Raw genomic sequence first — 18378 nt, forward strand, 5'->3', positions numbered from 1 at the left:
CACACCTCTTCGGCTCGCTTTGTCTCCCTCCCTCCAAGCCTCACGGAGGAGGCTCTCCCCGCCGGGGCGCCCGGTACCCTTTTTTTTGCGCTCCGGCGGCGGCGGCAGCAGGAGGAGAAAAGGGAGAGGAAGCAACTGCGTCCGGGTGGCGCTTTTTATTGTTCGCGTGCGCCTTTGGGTGGGTTGGTGGGTGGGTGGCAAACCCTTCTGTGTGTGCGCGCGCGCGCGCTCGAGGAAGCGGGGCTGCTGCTGCTGCTGCTCCTCCTCCTCCTTGCCCTCCTCCTCCTCCTCCTCTTTTCCTTCCTTCCTCCCTTCCCACCGCCGGCTCCCGGCTCGCTATGTTGGATGTGGCTGGCTGAGGAGGAGGGAGCGCGCGCGCGCGCGCGAGGAGAGGCGCATCTGGTTCCTCGACCATGGCGTAAAAAGCCGACCTTCGCGCGCACCAGAGGCTGAAAGGGGGGACTCTCCTTTTTTTTTTTTTTAATAAAACGACGACGGCCACAATTGAACCGACAACCCCTCCGCCAGCCTCCTTGGGAAGGAAAGCTAAGCGGACCCGAGCTGCCTCCTCCCACATCTCGCCCTCCATCCCTCCTCCAATGAAGAAGAGTTTTATCCTGGAGTGAAGGAAGAGAGGGAGGAAGGGGGGGAAGGAGAAAGAGAGAGAGAGAGAGATTGGGGTTTTTGGGTGAGGGGGGGGGGGTAGGAAGGAAGGGGCGGCGCTTTCTCCTCTCCTTCACCCTGGCGTGCTAGCAGTGCTTGCCGTCTTTTGTTAATAGAAAGAAAGAGGAATTATTTAATAGAAGCGACGGGGAAAATGGCGAACGACTCTCCTGCGAAAAGTCTGGGGGAGATAGACCTCTCCTCCTTACGGGTGAGTGCGGCTGGAGGTGGGCTGGCTTGGGTGGGGGACTGGCTGGCTAAGCGGGGCGCGGCAGGCGACCCCTCGTTCCCTCGCCCCGCTCGCTCGTCTTTTCTGCCTCCCGCTGGCCACACAAAGCGGGAGACGTCTCCCCTGGCGTGGCTTTTGTTGTTCGCAGCTGGGTTGGGGGAGAGAAGCGGGGTGGGGGGTAGGGAGGGAGAGTTGGGGGGTTGCGTTGCTGGGGGAAAGAAGCTCCGGGGTTTGCAAGGGGGGTGGTCGCGGTTGCTTGCTGCGGCTGAGAAGGGGCCCTTCGGCCGGCTGGCTGGTTTGTCATCGCCCCGTTTTGTTCCTTGGAGCTTATGGGGAGGGGAGAGAGAGAGAGATGAGTTCAGTCTTGGGCTGCTTTCCTTTGTTTGCATGTATTGGCATGTGCGTGGAAAATCAGGGCGCAACAGCTGTACAGCCAAACAATCCCCTCCAGACAGTGGCGTTTTTGGGGGGCGGGTGGGTGCGCCGGTGGTAATTTCTTATCTATATAACCCTGCTTTCCCCCCTCTTATCTCCCCCTCCCTTCTCCACACCTTTATTGTGTAGGACCCTGCTGGGATTTTTGAGCTGGTGGAAGTGGTTGGAAATGGCACCTATGGTCAAGTTTATAAGGTTTGTGTCAAGAATTTCATTTCCTTTAAAAATCATAATACATGCACATTTTTCTCTTGCACAGCCTTGATGCTGGCTGGCCACCCTGCTTTGCAAACAAAAGTTAAGGGGAAGTAAATCTCTGGTGGCTTTGTGACACAGCTGTCAAGCTCTGCTGTTTACTCCCTCAATGAACCTTTTGGGGTCTGAAGAACCCACCAAGTTAGCTTGTTGCTGCCCCCAAAATTAGGATCCAAGAAGCTTTTAAATCTTGTATTCTCCTTCACAACCATCCAGTCTTGTTTATTCAGTTGGCCCTGTCAGTCTGCTGATATGTGATGATGGGGAAATTGGGGGGTGTTTCTGCCTTTATTGAAAATAGTCAGATAGCCTTTTTTGGTGGGGAGAATGTCACTAGCTTTCTTTGTTATGAATCCTTGCAAGGCGTGTTAAGATGTGGAGACTGGCATCACATTACCTCCAGTGTCTTTTAACTCTGTAAGAGGGTGTGGATGCAAAGGGGTGGGGTGAATCAGGGTAAAAAGAGCAGGGAATGTTATTGTATGTCTGGAGAGCAGAAGATCAGAATTCATAGAATAACCTGTTTGACGAGCAAATGATTTGGGGAGAAGCGTACACATACAGAGGAAACAATTGTAGGATACTGAGAGATGTTGCTGTTTTCAAAGGCTAGGTGTGAAGGGAAGATAACAGCCCCCCTCCCCCCAAAGTCTGTTACATAAAGGAAACCAATATTGAGATTTCATGGCTGTGTAATGTTTAGTCACCCATATGACTAAGTTTTTCATTGTACATTTTACATGAGTAAAGGATGGCCAAGCCTAAGGAAGGTTTGTAAGAAAAGATAGGAAGAGGTTTGCTTGTTGGTTGGTGTGCACCCAAGTCTAATAAGCCTGTCTTTCAACTTATCACAATAGAGGCTCCTTATCACAATAGTTTCACTACATGACCAGTCGTGGGTCCCCATCTTGTGTACATTCAGTGAAAAAAGTAGAGTATGTGTCTTTGTATGTCCATAATGGGGTACCTGTGGCTCTACAGATATTGGTGGACTCGGCAACTCCCATCAGCCCCAGTCCAGTGTGATAAATGGCTAGGGATGCATCTAGAGGGCCACAGGTTCCCCATTCTTTGTTTACATGCTGGTTCCAACGTGGGAATCGCCTTCTTTTGATGTGTGTTGTCCTTGGTATTTCTTTTGTTTTACAATGATCTACAAGCTGTATTTTGTAAGAAGATTGTTGGCTGGATGAGCGGTAGTGATATGAAGTAGCTTTGATCTTGTTGTAAACAAAAGGAGTTAGTCCTATGCAATGTTAAAACGACTTTAAAACATGTCTAAGTTTCAGGCTGATTTATGGCTGACCCTTTGAAACTGTTTCATAATGATATTTTCCCCTGCAATTTCTTTGCTTGTGAAGCTTATATATCACATTGGGTGTGTCCTCTTCCTGCTACCCCTAGAAGGGAGTTCAGTTGTGTGTGTTTAGAATCTCTTGTAAATAAAACGAGTAGAAAATAAATCAATTAACTTGACAATGCTTTGAGCTAAATAAAATGTTTTATGAGTTGACTATAGGCTGGCTGATTATAAAAGGTAAAGGTACCCCTGCCCATACGGGCCAGTCGTGTCCGACTCTAGGGTTGTGCGCCCATCTCACTTAAGAGGCCGGGGGCCAGCGCTGTCCGGAGACACTTCCGGGTCACGTGGCCAGCGTGACGAAGCTGCTCTGGCGAGCCAGCACCAGCGCAGCACACGGAAACACTGTTTACCTTCCCGCTATAAAGCGGTACCTATTTATCTACTTGTACTTTAGGGGTGCTTTCGAACTGCTAGGTAGGCAGGAGCTGGGACCGAACGACGGGAGTTCACCCCGCTGCGGGGATTCGAACCGCCGACCATGCGATCGGCAAGCCCTAGGCGCTGAGGTTTTATCCACAGCGCCACCTGCGTCCCGCTGATTATAGTTTTACTATTTATTTTTTGCTTGGGTGCCATACCAGTGTGGAATGAAAATAGTAGGTAATCACTCCAGGGTCCCATAATATTTACAGAAGGTGGCTGATACATCATGTAAACAGAGGGCTTCGTTATTGCCAGTATATACAATGGAGAGAAATGTGATTGTGGAATACCTCTGCTAGAGATAACGATGTTTTGGTAAGTTGCATACACACATAGAATCAAAGTGGTGTGAGCCCAAATGTGCATGTGCCACTTTTGCTTCAAAGACATTATGTGATGCAACATCCTGTTGCTTTTTTTTGGGTATGGCAAAAAATACCCATTTGGCTGCATGGGTGGGGATTCTTCTTACCTATCCAATCACTGCTCAGGTTTGGGAACTGGGCAATATCCAAAGTGATGGATTTTAGTTAATAGTTGAATAACTGGTAAGGGATCCTAAGATAACAAGCAACTTCAAGATGAAGTTGTATTACAAAGCTGTCTTTGGGACCAGTCCTTGGAGTTAAAGCCCTGTGACCAAATTGATCAATTCTTTCAGAATTTAGCTGGCAGTAAACCTGTACTTGAATCTTTCAGGGTATGCCCAGATCTCTGTTTGACACTGCAGTTGCTGTGCTACTGATAATTTCAATTCCGGGACCTTTGTCTTGATATGATAAATATCAGTTGAGTTGAAAATCGGGGACATAGTGAAGCAACTACAACTTCTTATGCATTGAACTATGCATGAAAATCAGAAGAATATTAAAGTTGCCTTTCTTTGTTTCGTCTCAATTATATTGTGTATAACTTTTTGCTTCCTGGTTTGTTGGGACTGCACAATAGCTTAAGTATTCTTATGTATAGGAAACTTAAAAGTTATTTTTAAAAGCCGTTGTCCATGAATATGTCCAACTGTCTCCTCAGCATCAATTAGTTGTGGTAGATTGGCTATTGCCCTAAGATATGAAAGAAGTGAAGCAACCATGTGCAAGTAGTTAGTGTTAAGGTCTAAGGTTTTCTCTTTTATAGGAACTTCGCCACAGATATTGGCAAAGGAAGCAATGTAGTAAATCTTTAAAAGTATGTGTGTCAATTCATGCTAAGGCATGTGTATGAGATGTTCAAGGCCAGCCTTACCACTGATGTCATTGTTGACGTCAAAGAGAGACACTAGTACGCAGTTTATTGGTACACGTAAATAGGAGAACCTGTGGCCCTCCAGATGTTTTTCGAATCCCATCGGCCTCAGCCAGCATGGCCAAGAATGATGGGAGTTGTAGTCAGCAACATCTGGAGGGCCAAAGATGCACCAGTCCTCACATCTGTTTACAGATGTGTCTTAGCACATAGAGAGTATTTTTTGCACTTAGAGAGTATTTTTTAAAATGAGCATGAAAATGAAATAACAGATTACATTGCTGCCCCAGCAACCCTCTGGGTTAAGCAGGTAAAATGTTGTTGTTTCAAAGCTATTTAAAAAATAGAACATTTAGAGTTTAAAGGAAAGCAGTAGTTGTGAACCTCCCGCAGAAGTTTGACGTCTTTTGTGCAGCAAATAGTTATGTCTGGCAGAAGTACAATGAATAAAGCTATTTGGGAGAAGATAAAATTTGTCTAGAAAACAGGGTATTGTTAGAATGTCAAAGAGGAACCCCTCTTCCCTGAGTTGAGGTCAACTGATTGTCAGCTAAATGGCATGTACAGACTTGCCCACTGGTGTTCATTCTCTCATTGGAGAATGAGGAGCTGAAATGTTCTGCTGTGTGCATGTTCTTTCCTGTGTTTATATTGTGTAGTCTGCCTGATCCTTAAGAGACAATAGGCTGTTTCACATCTATTTTGTTCTAATGTTGGGCATGTTGAATTAGCGCTGGATGGTAGTACGAAATTAGCTGTATAAAATTAGCTAAATGATTTGGACTTGGCATAGACATTGCCTGTGGTTGTGTTTGTTTGTTTGTTTCTATCTGCCTCTTTTGCTAAGAAACTCTATTGAAGTGCTCCAAGACGATAAAGTAGAATCTGAATTTTGCAATCACCAATATGGGAATGAAACTTGTGAACACTGCAACGCCAGCTTAGCAATTCTCTATGGAGTACCTTTAAATAAGATTATAGGCACCTAACTGTGCTTGACAAAACTATTGTCAACGGCTTAAGCAGTGCAAGTACCTCTGGTGTAGAATACCTTGACCACACTTGTTAGTTTGCTTATGAATCACAACAGTCTAAAAAATCTGTGCTTATTTGTGTGGGCTGAATGCACATTCGTGCATAAAAGGCTATATGAACTTCTGTGTTTTGTTCAACTCTGTGAAGTGTTTTATAGCAGAATGATTCATTCTTGGCGGGACATTAATTCGTTAATTACAATTATAAAATGAAAAAGTGCTAGCAATCTACTGGGGCACTTGTAAGAACATTATACTCTGTACTTTTGATGCCTGATGGCCACAAAAACCATCAGCTGACTACTGTTTTCTCCTCCCTACATCATTTATCTGTGTGGCTCTTTCCACGACCCTAAGAGGTGTTCTATATTGTGCTATTTCCCGCTCCTGTTTTGGGGTTTTTTGGTTTCATTGAGAGGCAGAGGACACTTGACAACTATCTGCCCATAAAGGCTGCGTCGAGCCACTTCTGGAAATCTAGTGGAAGTTTTGTGCTCATTTCCATGTTGTTCACAGGAAAAACAACAACCATTCATTCAGAAAACCATTTGGATTGCAATTTTCCAGTGTGCTCGTGTGATGAAATTTGGGGCAGGATCCCAGCACACAGTTCTTCCCTGCCATTTAAAATTGCAGGCGACATGGCACTATGTGGATCAAGAAGCCACGGTTCCATAACTCAGCAGTTGCTGAGGTGTAGAAGCAACGTGAGAAACGGGGATGGATGTGCTAGCTTTATAACCAAGAAAGCTAACACAATAAACCCTATGTCTGCATGCAGCCATCATGTTTACAAGCATGAAGAGCTTCTTTTGAATTGCCTAAAAACTCTTGGCAGTTTCTGAGCCTCCCCTGCCCCCGGTTGCCCTCTCCCTGCCCACTGCCACCCTGGTGCAACTTTTCAGCGAGATTAAAAAACAGTTGGCCCTTCTGTGGTTGTACGCTGCTTAGCACTTTCATACCCAAAGGGTGAGTGGAATTGTGGTAGCACTTAAACTTTTCTGTTTGGTATAGATGAGCGTCAAACTGCACCTCTGCTGTGTACACTGGAGAGATTCTAATTCTTCCTTTGTGAGTTAGGCTCAATTTATTTTGGGCGATTAACAATCAAGTACTCTGAGCTAGTGGGGGTATGTGTGTGTGTTTGCTTCAGTGGCTATAAATTTGGAGGGTATAGTTTGACAATGATGGCAAGGCGTGCTCTGCAAAAAGACAATTGAGGGAACGATGATTGATTGCGCGCTCTCTTTTAAAGCGCGGAAATAAAAATCGAGCCCTACAGAGAAAATGTGTCATTCCAAAAACCAGCTGCTGTAAATATTTCTCATGTGCGTTCAGAGACCCCAGCACACGCTAATGATTAGAAAGTAATTGGCATGTTAGGTTTGAGCTATAACAGGAAATGTGCCGTTTGAATCAGGGATGACTCTCCTAGGTTCTCATGACTGCTGCTTTCTAGAAGCCTTGTGAGAATTAATTCATAGTGAAGGCATCTTTTGTTTGATTCATATTTCAGCTTTCCAAAGCTACATGTAAATTATGCATATTGCCTAAGTTCTGGCCCATACAGGAGTGATGTAATAGGGGATGGCTTACATGCTGATGTGAAAATAATCTGAGGCCTGTGAAAATAATTTCCCTCGCCAAGATAAATCCATTGTTACTTCAGTAAATATGGTTTAAGGAAGCCTTGGCCATTGCCGAATAACTACTTTATCCTTTGTGTCCCTGTAGTAAAAAGAGAGAGTCATTTGTGACTTCACATCATTTTGCTGAACATGGGAAAGAAATCCTATTCTTTACTGGTGAGCCACTATTGGTGAGGTCACTTGCTCTTGGGAAATAAGCCAGACCAGTTTCTCAAAAGTATGCACTGTGCTTTGTACTTTCTCTTAAGAATTTGGCTCTGCACTACTTGATTATTTTTTTGGGATGGATTACTTCTGCATAGTTTGCATACATGTGCCTATGAGATGACACCATTATTATTATTATTATTATTATTATTATTATTATTATTATATTTTATTTTATCCCCCCCCTTTCCTCCGAACCATGAACAGCTAAATGAATGCCACAAAGACCTGTAATATGCTCTGCAGTTAAAAGGTAAAGGGACCCCTGACCATTAGGTCCAGTCATGACCCACTCTGGGGTTGTGGCGCTCATCTTGCTTTACTGGCTGAGGGAGCCGGCGTACAGCCTCCGGGTCATGTGGCCAGCATGACTGAGCAACTTCTGGTGAACCAGAGCAGCGCACGGAAACACTGTTTAACTTCCCGCTGGAGCGGTACCTATTTATCTACTTGCGCTTTTGAACTGCTAGGTTGGCAGGAGCAGGGGAACAACGGGAGCTCACGGGGGATTCAAACCGCCGACCTTCTGATCGGCAAGTCCTAGGCTCTGTGATTTAACCCACAGCTCTGCAGTTAGGTAGTACAAAGTAGATAGCTCAGTCAGTAGAGCATGAGACTCCTAATCTCCTAATCTAATCAGGGATCATGGGTTCTAGTCCCACGTTGGGCAAAAGAATCCTGTATTGCAGGGAGTTGGGCTAGAATGACACTCATGGTTCCTTCCAATTTTACAATTCTATGATCCTATAATACATTCTCAGTAGAAGCCCCCCATTTATGAAGTTCCCTTCTCTCCCAAATAAAGCTGGCATTGACTTTTGTCACTAGCTGCAGACCTGTATATTTGCCCTGGCCTTCTGGATGGTTTGCTACTGTGTTAAAACTGCTGCGATAAAAATATTTGCAATGTTTTGTCATTCTTTTGTGTTTTGTTTTGTTAAGATTACGTTTTAATGTTTTTGTGGCTTTGTGACCTGTTCTTCACAATGAAGAGTGGGCTACAGTTGATACTTTAAACACATAACAAATAATAAAAGCAATATAGCTTCTTCCTGTATGCTTCAAAATAATGTGAATGAGCTACAGAGAAGCTAGGGGTTATTAAGGTGTTTTGTGAAAATTATTCTAATGTAACTGGCTAAGGGTACATTAACCAAATGGAGCCCACTAAATACACTTCTATTCTTCAGTTCAGAGATTGCTACCTTAGTGCAGACTGTGGGAGCTTAGGCTTTGGAGTCTTCTAATTCAGGAAACGGAAGGAAGAAGTAATAGAAAAGTACTTAGTGTTAAGTAAAAAAATACGCCTTGTGGTGGTGAATGGAGCATAGGAAAAATACAAACACAGGATGAAAAATGGCGAAGTGGGATTTTCAGTAGGCAAACAATTTTGTATCCATTCACAACAAAATGCTTGGGTATCAAATGCAGCTAATAAAACGTGCACGTTGGGTTTTATCAGATTTTATCCCCCCTTCTTCCTGGGGTTGCAGTATGAAGCTTCAAGCTGAACATTGTGGGGGTAGGAAGTCAAGTGTGGTGTAAGCTAACATGTTCCTTGGCGTGTTATTCTGAAATTTTGCTTTGGGTGTCATTTAAAAGCACATGCATAACGCCCACTTTCCCACTATCGGTTATCAAACCACTGAGCCTCTTGGGCTTGCCGATCAGAAGGTTGAATCCCCACAACGGGGTGAGCTCCCGTAGTCCCAGCTCCTGCCAACCTAGCATTTCGAATCTGGCTCCTGCCAACCATAGCACTTCGAACCTGGCTCCTGACAGGTTGCCCAAAGGGACTTGGTTCTTGGGCTGAGAAAAGTTCCCTATTAAATCCACCTCCTCTCTAAGGGCAGGGGAACTTGAGAAGGGCATCCAGGTGGTACATGGATGACCACTGGATTGTTAATGCCACTTTCCGCTGGACTAACTTCAGTGGTAACAAGCTCAGTGCCTTTTGCACCAAACATGATACAGTGGTATTACAATGGTGAATAAAAATAGAAGCGCTGGCTTTTTAATCACCTGGTTGCTGTACGAACAAAGGAGGCTGCAGGTTGCAAGCTTTATTAATTGTGGTGTAATTTGCCTGGTCTTGCAAGCTGAGAAACTGGTGTTTTAGAAGGTTTTCTTGAGAAACCCATAGCATCCTCAGCTGGACTTCCTGTAAGCCCAGGAAGCTACCTATGGAGCACCTGACAACGGTTTGCTTGTTGATGCTGAAATAGCCCAGTTCACCCATCTCATTAAAATGTATTTAAAAATAAATGATGATTTACTACATTGACAAGCAGCCTGTTGCTGCTGCTTACTGTTCAAGAGTCTCCATGTGTGGTACATGATGTGGTCATGTATGATGAGTGAAGTGGCAGCTGAAGTTTTGGGTCCAAATAATAATAGATGGTGGCGGCTTCTGTTTTGTATATGGTTTCATATCCATGCTTGTAAGGTTTCAGAAAGAAAACCAGCTGGGAACCCACTTCCTACTTGAAAAATCTCAGAAACTATTTGTTACTCTTCAGTCGCGGGTGGTCATCATGTCAGGAAAGAATGGTAGAACCCTGAAATGAAAACTTATATACCCATAACAAACCAATATAGAAAGTAGATTTCCTGTGTGTTCTTTCTGCATCTTATAGTGTAATATTTTATAAGTCTGAGGTTCTAATGGTGATAGATATGGTTTTGTTGGGTTGGGCCAAGACTTAATATTCCTGGCTTTGCTAACCCTAGTTCATTTAGCTCTGAATGAGTCCTGGGCTTTTGTTTTCCTCCCTATTGACTTTGGTGCTTTGATCCTGGTCTCCTTAAACCATAGTTTCTGTTATGTTCAGAACAGGGGAACTGTGGTTTTAATATTGGTGTTGATTCCAGTGAGGCAACCACAGTTCACAACCACAATTGAACCACAACCACCCAATTCGGGAATAATAGAAAAGTGTGGTTTGAAAAGACCAGGGCTGAAATCCTGAAACAAATGCATGAAGGAGAGTGGGGAATGCCTTGAGAGAGTCTTTACACTTTTGTTGACCACCAGCATTATGCTTTCCATTTTTAAGTTCAGAATAGAGTAGTTGCTTTGGAAGATGCAGGCAAGACACTGTGGTTTATTAAGCCAGGGATGAAATGTCCAAACTGGTCCATTATATGGATGGAATCCTTAAAAAGATGTTGATTCACTTTTAGAATTAGAGAAGGGTCATAGTACAGTGACAGAGCACATTTTCCATACAGTAGATTTTACGTTCAGTCTGTGACATACTTTTTTTTTAGTGTTTGTCCCCACCCTCAATCATCCATGGAATCAGTCTTGACTTTTTAGAAGCCAAAAAATCCTGATTGTGATATTTTTAAAGTGTCACATATTTATTTACATTTACCTTTACCTTTATCTTTTACTTATTCATATACTTACTAGTCTGTAATATAGAAATATCTATGCCTGAGATGTATGTACAGTCATACCTTGGAAGTCGAATGGAATATGTTCTGGAAGTCTGTTTGACTTCCAAAACATTCGGAAACCAAAGTGCGGCTTCTAATTGGCTGCAGGAAGCTCGGATGTCGCAGAAGCCCCATTGGATGTTCGGCTTCCAAAAATAGTTTGCAAACCGGAACAGTCACTTCCTGGTTTGCGGCATTCGGGAACCAAAACGTTTGGGAGCTAAGTTGTTAAAAAACCCAGGTGTGACTGTATAGGGGTGTCAATAAAGTAATGGAAATGCTGCCTTTGATTACAGAGGGGTTGACACATTCTTGTTGTCCTAATCTCGGCAAACCCCTTGAGAGGTGTGATGATGCAATGCATTTCCATAATGTATCTTCAAGACTACAAAGCTTAATTGCAGTTCTCTGTGATCCTCTAAAGACAATGGCAATGCTGTGTTATTTACTGTGCAGTACTTTTAACATTCTGAAGATGGGTGATAGAACAAGAACGGCACTGAAATGTCTGCTCATTAACTTGCAAATCTTTTTGTCTACATTGGGCAAATCCTAGTATACAACAGTTCAACATTAAATCACAAGGGTTTCTTCCTTCTATGTTAGGGAGAATATTTTTTTTTTTTTTAAATGCTTAAGTGAATGAAACCTAAAAAATTGTATACTTGTGGGGTAGAAGATGCAGGACATATCCCTGAATTGGTGTGTATGGTAAAAAGCATGTTTGCATCATCCTAGGAGCAGGATTGTTTTTTCCTTTATCAGTTTTTGAATCTTAACTTGGTGCCTGTGCATAGGTGTAGGATCTAGATCACGCATCCCCAAACTCGGCCCTCCAGATATTTTGGGACTACAGTTCCCATCATCCCTGACCACTGCTCCTGTTAGCTAGGGATGATGGGAGTTGCAGTCCCAAAACATCTGGAGGACTGAGTTTGGGAATACCTGATCTAGATTAAATTGTAGTGGTTAGCAAAAGTGACTTGGATTTTTTAAACCTCTCTTCAGAATAATAATAATAATAATAATAATAATAATAATAATTTTTATTTATATCCCGCCCTCCCCAGCTGAAGCTGGGCTTAGGGCGGCTAACAACAATAAAACAATGCAAAAGTACAACACAAAATGTGCAAACCCCTGTGTGGAGAGTTTACCTGGCTGCTAAAGGCTGTAAATCTATGCATACTTACTTAGGATAAGCCCAATTGAACTCAGTACAACTTCTTTTGAGTAAACACGCTTAGGATTATATTGAACAAACAGGCTGATGGGTGCCTGGCAGTTGGAATATTTTTCCTAGCTCATGATAAGCTTCCATATATTTATCTCCTAGATAAACTTTAACTCTACCGTGCCTTTGCCTTCTTTTAAGCTAAAATCTGCTCAATAGCGACATCATTTTAGATGGAAGTAAATATTTATATTGGCTCATATATAAATACTTAGCCTTAAATCTGTTAACTTTTCCCAATTCCCCCCCTCCTTTTCTGATGCTTGAAGCACCATGCTACTGCATACTTTAATCAATCCTATCTGTCTTTTAAAATCATGGTTTATACAATTTTTTTTTGTTCACTGCAGAAGTACAGTGGTACCTCGGGTTAAGTACTTAATTCGTTCTGGAGGTCCGTTCTTAACCTGAAACTGTTCTTAACTTGAAGCACCACTTTAGCTAATGGGGCCTCCTGCTGCTGCCGTGCTGCCGGAGCACGATTTCTGTTCTCATCCTGAAGCAAAGTTCTTATCCTGAGGTAATATTTCTGGGTTAGCGGAGTCTGTAACCTGAAGCGTATGTAACCCGAGGTACCACTGTACTCTTTTTCAAAAAGGGCAATACTTTGTATAACTTCAGCATTTCAAAAGCATATCTTTTAAAGAATGCTTTTAAATTACATATTTTTTTTCTGCCTTACCACAATGGCTCAGGATGTATTAACATGTAAAACAAAACAGATTAAAATCTAAAGCAGTAAAATACCACAAAAGGGTTCAAATAATACTCTTTTCTGGAAGAAGTCTGTGGTAGGACTCTAGAGTGAGTCTTTTTTTCTTTCCTTTCCTTTTTCTGGAGGTGGGGATGCAGTTCCATAGCTGGGAAGACTATCAAGCGCTGAGTTTCATGATCATGCTATTCTGACTCTGCACAGATGGAAAAACATGTATGTGTTCTTGGTTCACTTTGGAGGTCGGTGGGAAGGGAAGGTGGGGGTGGTAGCAGCATTCGAAATTCTTCAGGCGTCGTGAGCATTATGCACCTAGCTGTCAGCCAGACGCCAGGATAGCACTTGACATCTCCAGCATTTGGCGGTGCATGCCTACGGATCCTTGGATCCTGGCTGTTTTCACACACTAGCAAAATATCCAGTAGAATTCCTATCCGTGGTATTTTATCTGCGCAATCAGAATGGATTTCAGGAACCGAGAAGTCAACCCTCTGCGCTCAAAATGGCAACTAGCATTCCATTTGGGAGACTGTAACTCTGGTTTAAGGAGCCATTTGGTACCTAGCTTATACAGTGGTACCTTGGTTCCTGAACAAATCAGCTCCCGAACGCCGCAAACCTGGAAGTAAGTGTTCCAGTTTGCGAATGTTTTTTGGAAGCCGAACGTCCGACGCGGCTTCTGCAGTTTCCACTTAAGTGCAGGAAGGCCGTGCAGCCAATCGGAAGCCGCGCCTTGGTTTTCGAACGGTTTTGGGAATGGATTTGGTTTGAGAACCAAGGTACCACTGTACACCTGAGTTTCTAACACTGGGAGGTAGTTGCTCTTGGGTAGCTATGGGTAAACATTTTGAGCGTGGCAATAGATTTCAGCCCTGTTCTTCAATTTCCTAGCATTGTTATTCCATGAAATCGTCTAAAGAGGTTCTGTTCCTCTTGCCCCCAGGTAAAGTGAAACAAGTGGTTGCTAGGGAGGTGGTCTTTTCAGTAGTGGCACCCTGTTTGTGGAACGCCATTTCCAGAGGGGCTTGTTTTATAGTCAACAGGTGAGGGCATCCTTATTTTTTGAGACATTAAATATAAAAATGTTGTCTAAAGTGTTTTAACCACTCTCTATCTGCTTTTATTCTCTCCTGTATGCTGGAAATTGTTACCTTTTGAGATAACAAATGAGATGCATTTGAATCGTGTTTATCCCTTTATGAGCTGCAAAGCCATTCAGAGAACAGTGTCGTTGGGCAGTTTTATCAAGTACTGTAGTAACTTAGTGTTGGGAAGTAGCGTTCTTGATGTTTTCGAAATAAAATACAAGGTGCAGCTTCTACCTATGCATTCCATATTACGCCATTTGGTAAGTCACTTGGGGAATGCGTGGGAAAGAGAGTGGGAGTGGCTGGGAGACGAGTCTCGCTGTCTGTTTATATCTCAGTTGTATCTCTATATCCTGTCCTTTTCTCAGAGGAGTTGCTCAGCTCACTTACATTGATTTATTGTACCTTTTGTGTATGCAACCAGGCTTCTAAATGACCACTTGGCTAGTTCCTTTTGGCAAGTAAGCATTGCTTCTAGGTGACTAGACCTGGGAAGAATTCTATAAGTTTTCTTCCAGGTTAGACTCATGTTTCATAAATTACTAATACAACTCAATGTGTTTGTGATGTAGGCTAGTGTATTTTGTGTGTAGTCCCGTTTGCAAAGTTGCTTGCAACTATCTTGAGACATAAGTGTTCCACTCAAGTGAGTTTTATGTCTGATTGGGGATTTGAAACTAGATAGCTCCTCCCTGGTTAAAGCCTAATACTTCAACTCCAACTGCATCGGCTCCACCCACCAGAAAAAAACTGGTAGCTTTTGCTTGTTGCCTGCCGCTACAGGAGTGCCCTAAGCAGCCAGCCCTCGCTCTTCCACTGTGAAAAAACCACCACATTGCCTCTACCTTTATTGCCCTCACTGGCACACAGCCCACACTTTTGATACCATTTGCACACTTTTGCTGGTTCTCCCCAGCAAACCAAGTAGCTGCTCTGAAATGTGTGTAGCACACTGTAGTTACATCTTCATCTGTTGATAGAACTAGACTGTGGGATGCGGGTGACTCTGTGGTCTAATCCACTGAGTCTCTTGGGCTGGCTGATCCGAAGGTTAGTGGTTCGAATCCGCTTGACAGTGGTGAGCTCCTGTTGCTCTGTCCCAGCTCCTGCCAACCCAGCAGTTCGAAAGGACGCCAGTGCAAGTAGATAAATAGGTACTGCTGCGGCGGGAAGGTAAACGGTATTTCTGTGCACTCTGGCACTCGTCACAGTGTCCTGTTGCACCAGAAGCAGTTTAGTCATGCTGGCCACATCACCTGGAAAACTGTCTGTGGACAAATGCCAGCTCCCTCGGCCTGAAAAGCGAGATAAGCGCTGCAATCCCATAGTTTCCTTTGACTGGACCTAACCGTCCAGGGGTCCTTTACCTTTTTAGAACGAGACTGTCTTCTGGGAGCTCCCTAATACAGGGAAATTTTTTTCTCCTGTATTTTTTCCCCTTTAAAAGAAATTGGAATTTGATGGGGAGGACGGATGCTTAACAAATGCAAGCAGGTGGGGATGGTTTTGTTTTGTTTTGGCATTCAACTCTGACGTGGCAAGGAATGAAACCTTTTAATTATGAATTATAAAGTTTTGCTTTCAGGTTCAGTGAACTTTATGAATGAATGTTGTGGTGCTTTTAAGTGATTCTTTTAAAAGCTAAACAATAACTTATTAGAAAAACAGCATGCGTAGAAACAGAGGGCAGTATCCAGTTTACCTCTTAACATATATTTGGGGCTCTTCTCAGACCCCTGGAGCAGATTTGAGAAGGTTGTAGGAGGCACTCAGAGAGAGGAGAGGGAGGGAAGGCTCCTTTGGGCAGCCAGAGCTCTTTGAATTAATGAAAGGTCTTCTTTGGATGCAGCCCAGAGAGATTTCCCACTTAAATGCTGGAAGAGTTATGTGGTTTTGCTTCCTTTATTAAGTATATTGTTGTAGACCCTGATTTATGCATGTGCTGAATCATTCATATACAGTTAGACAGCGGTACCTCTGGTTGCGGACATGATCCGTTCCTGGCTGCCGTTCGCATCCCGAAAAGTCCGCAACTAGAGTGGCGCTTCTGCGCATGTGTGAAGTACGCAGAACATTTCTGCGTGCAGCAGAACCTGGAAGTATACACTTCGGGTTTGCTGCATTTGCAAGCTGAAAAGTTGCAACATGAACCTAACGCAGCACCAGGTATGACACTGTGTGTGTGGGGGTGGGTGGGTGTACACACACACACACACACACACACACACCTTGCTTAGGGATGTAGGTAGCTCTTTGGTCTAAACCAAAGAGGCTTTAACCCACAGCGCTTAGACTGGACTTAACTGTCCAGGGTCCTTTACCTTTACCTTATTCCTTGCTTAGTTATTTGGTTTTGTGAATACTTGGACGCATCTTCCAAGATTGTGTTCTCCAAGTTGCATAGAAGGTACTAAGTTGCAAACAAAGCTGTTTTGTAAATCAAACTTTGGAGAATCCATTTTTGGCAATGGTTGGCACAGACTAGAAAAGTATTGCTTTTAAAGCCTTGTTAAAATATCCTGACTTCACTTTATCAGCAAGAAATCAATCCAAAATGGTTGCTTCTTATTACATAGTTATCGAGGAAGGAGCAAGATGTTCAGGACTTTTAAGATGAGACGTTTTATTGCCTTGTGAAATATATGTCAAGCCAGAGGGTTGCAGCTAATACTGATATTTTTACTTGTGCTTATTTTGCTTAAACCATGCACAGACGTGTTGGATACCAGGTCTGTGGGACTTGAATGAAGCTTTAGTTCTTAGTTTCAGGTGATACTGAAGCTTGTAGTTTTCAACATGCTTTGAGGGGGCGGGGATGGCTGTTATTTAATTGAGAGAACCTTGATTAAAGTTCAGTAATTAAAATGTTTAAGTGTATGTCCTTCCCCAAAAATATTTTCAGGGAGCAATTTTCCAGCCCAGTATTACTTTTATGTGCAAAGAGTTTATATAAAGATTTCCAGAAGAGGATAGTCTTGTCTGTCAACAGCTGGGGAAGAATGCTTGCAGAATGGAACTTGACCCTACCGTCTTATCCCACACTCTGTCAGATCTGCTTTGGGGATTACCCAAACTCTCTAGATCAGATTGTGGGGAGGAGGGGTACACAAAGGAGGAGAACGAGAGGGAGTTCTGTTTCAAGCCTTCTGCAGTGACTTTGTTCGAGTTCTTGCCAATAAATAAAGGCGAAGAAAAGAGAAATGTTAGACCAATTGTGCAAAACAATATGGAAGGCAGGACTCTTTTGGAAATGGCACACTTAAACCAGTGGCAGATATTTGGGAAGAACAACAGCTGAGATTGCTGTGCAGAGATATCTCAATGGTATAACCTAGTTGCAGAGGAGCATCTATAAAAAGCACATATAGATAATATTACTTGGATGGAGGCAAATATATTTGAATCTTGGAAAGGATGGAGGCTCTTTGGGTAGGTGCTTCCCATGTTCATGTCGGGTCTCATGTCAGTTGCCTGCCCTGGAAAGGCTTAAGCATCCTCTGAAGGAGCAGCTACAAAGTTCAGGGGTGTTCCAGCTTTTTCATAAGAGGCCCATGTGGCCTGTGTGTTCAGAAGAGCCATCCACCAGTTTCAGCTGATGTGATAGCTGCAGCAGTTTCTACACCCGGATAGTTTACCTAGTGTAGCCCAGACACTAGCAACCTCAAGACTGGATTACTGTAATATGTGGAGCCTTCCAGAGGAGAGCTTTCCACAAGCAGAGAGGCACCACAGGAAAGGCCTGTTCTTGTGTTGCCACCCTCCAGACTTCTCGTGGTGGAGGTACACATAGAAGGACCTCATGATGATCTCGGGCTAGGTTCATATGGGGAGAGGTTGTCCTTGAGGTGCTACGGCCCTGAGCCAACACTTTGAATTGAGCACGGAAACTAATTGGCAGTCGGGAAAAGCTTAAACCATCTTGTGACAGTGAGGAACCTGGCAGCTGAATTCTACACTAGCTGAAGTTTCCGAACCGCCTTCAGATGCAGCCCTACCTTTAATGCATTGCAGTAATATTACCTAGAGTTTACCAGATCGTAGACGACAATAGTTAGGCTGATTGGGGCACAGCTGAGCCCATCCGCTGAAGCTGATGGAAGGCATTCTGCACCGCTGAAGCCACCTGAGCTGCAAGCGACAGCAAGAGACCCAGAAGTACATACATACCTGCTCCTGCAGAAGGGGTTTAACCCCGTCAAGAGCAGGCAACTTCCATCCATCCCATCCCTTTCCCAACTCGGACAGCCATTCCACAAGGATACCGTGGTTGATAGTGTCATACACCACTGAGAGGTCAAGGAGAATTAACAGGGACACATTTAGTCTATCTCTCTCCCAACAAAGGCCATCATATCTAAGTATAATTCCGTATATATTTAGTGCACATATTTTATATTGTATGT

General features: G+C 43.6%; 1 protein-coding gene across 4 annotated transcripts in view; it reads left to right on the plus strand.

The window, feature by feature from the left end:
- Positions 1–206: 206 nt before the first annotated feature.
- Positions 207–18378, plus strand: part of MAP4K4 (mitogen-activated protein kinase kinase kinase kinase 4) — a 129056-nt gene continuing 110884 nt past the window's right edge. For 2 of the 4 annotated variants that reach the window (XM_083438185.1, XM_083438186.1), the window contains exons 1-2: positions 207–874; positions 1457–1522. In XM_083438185.1, the coding sequence (XP_083294311.1) occupies positions 818–874; positions 1457–1522 (123 nt within the window). In that variant the 5' untranslated portion in view covers positions 207–817. The remainder of the gene's footprint in view (positions 875–1456; positions 1523–18378) is intronic. The other 2 variants (XM_083438187.1, XM_083438188.1) reach the window with 1 other exon arrangement.

The sequence above is a fragment of the Podarcis tiliguerta genome (assembly GCF_965153285.1).
Source record: "Podarcis tiliguerta genome assembly, chromosome: 4".
Lineage (NCBI taxonomy): Eukaryota > Metazoa > Chordata > Lepidosauria > Squamata > Lacertidae > Podarcis > Podarcis tiliguerta.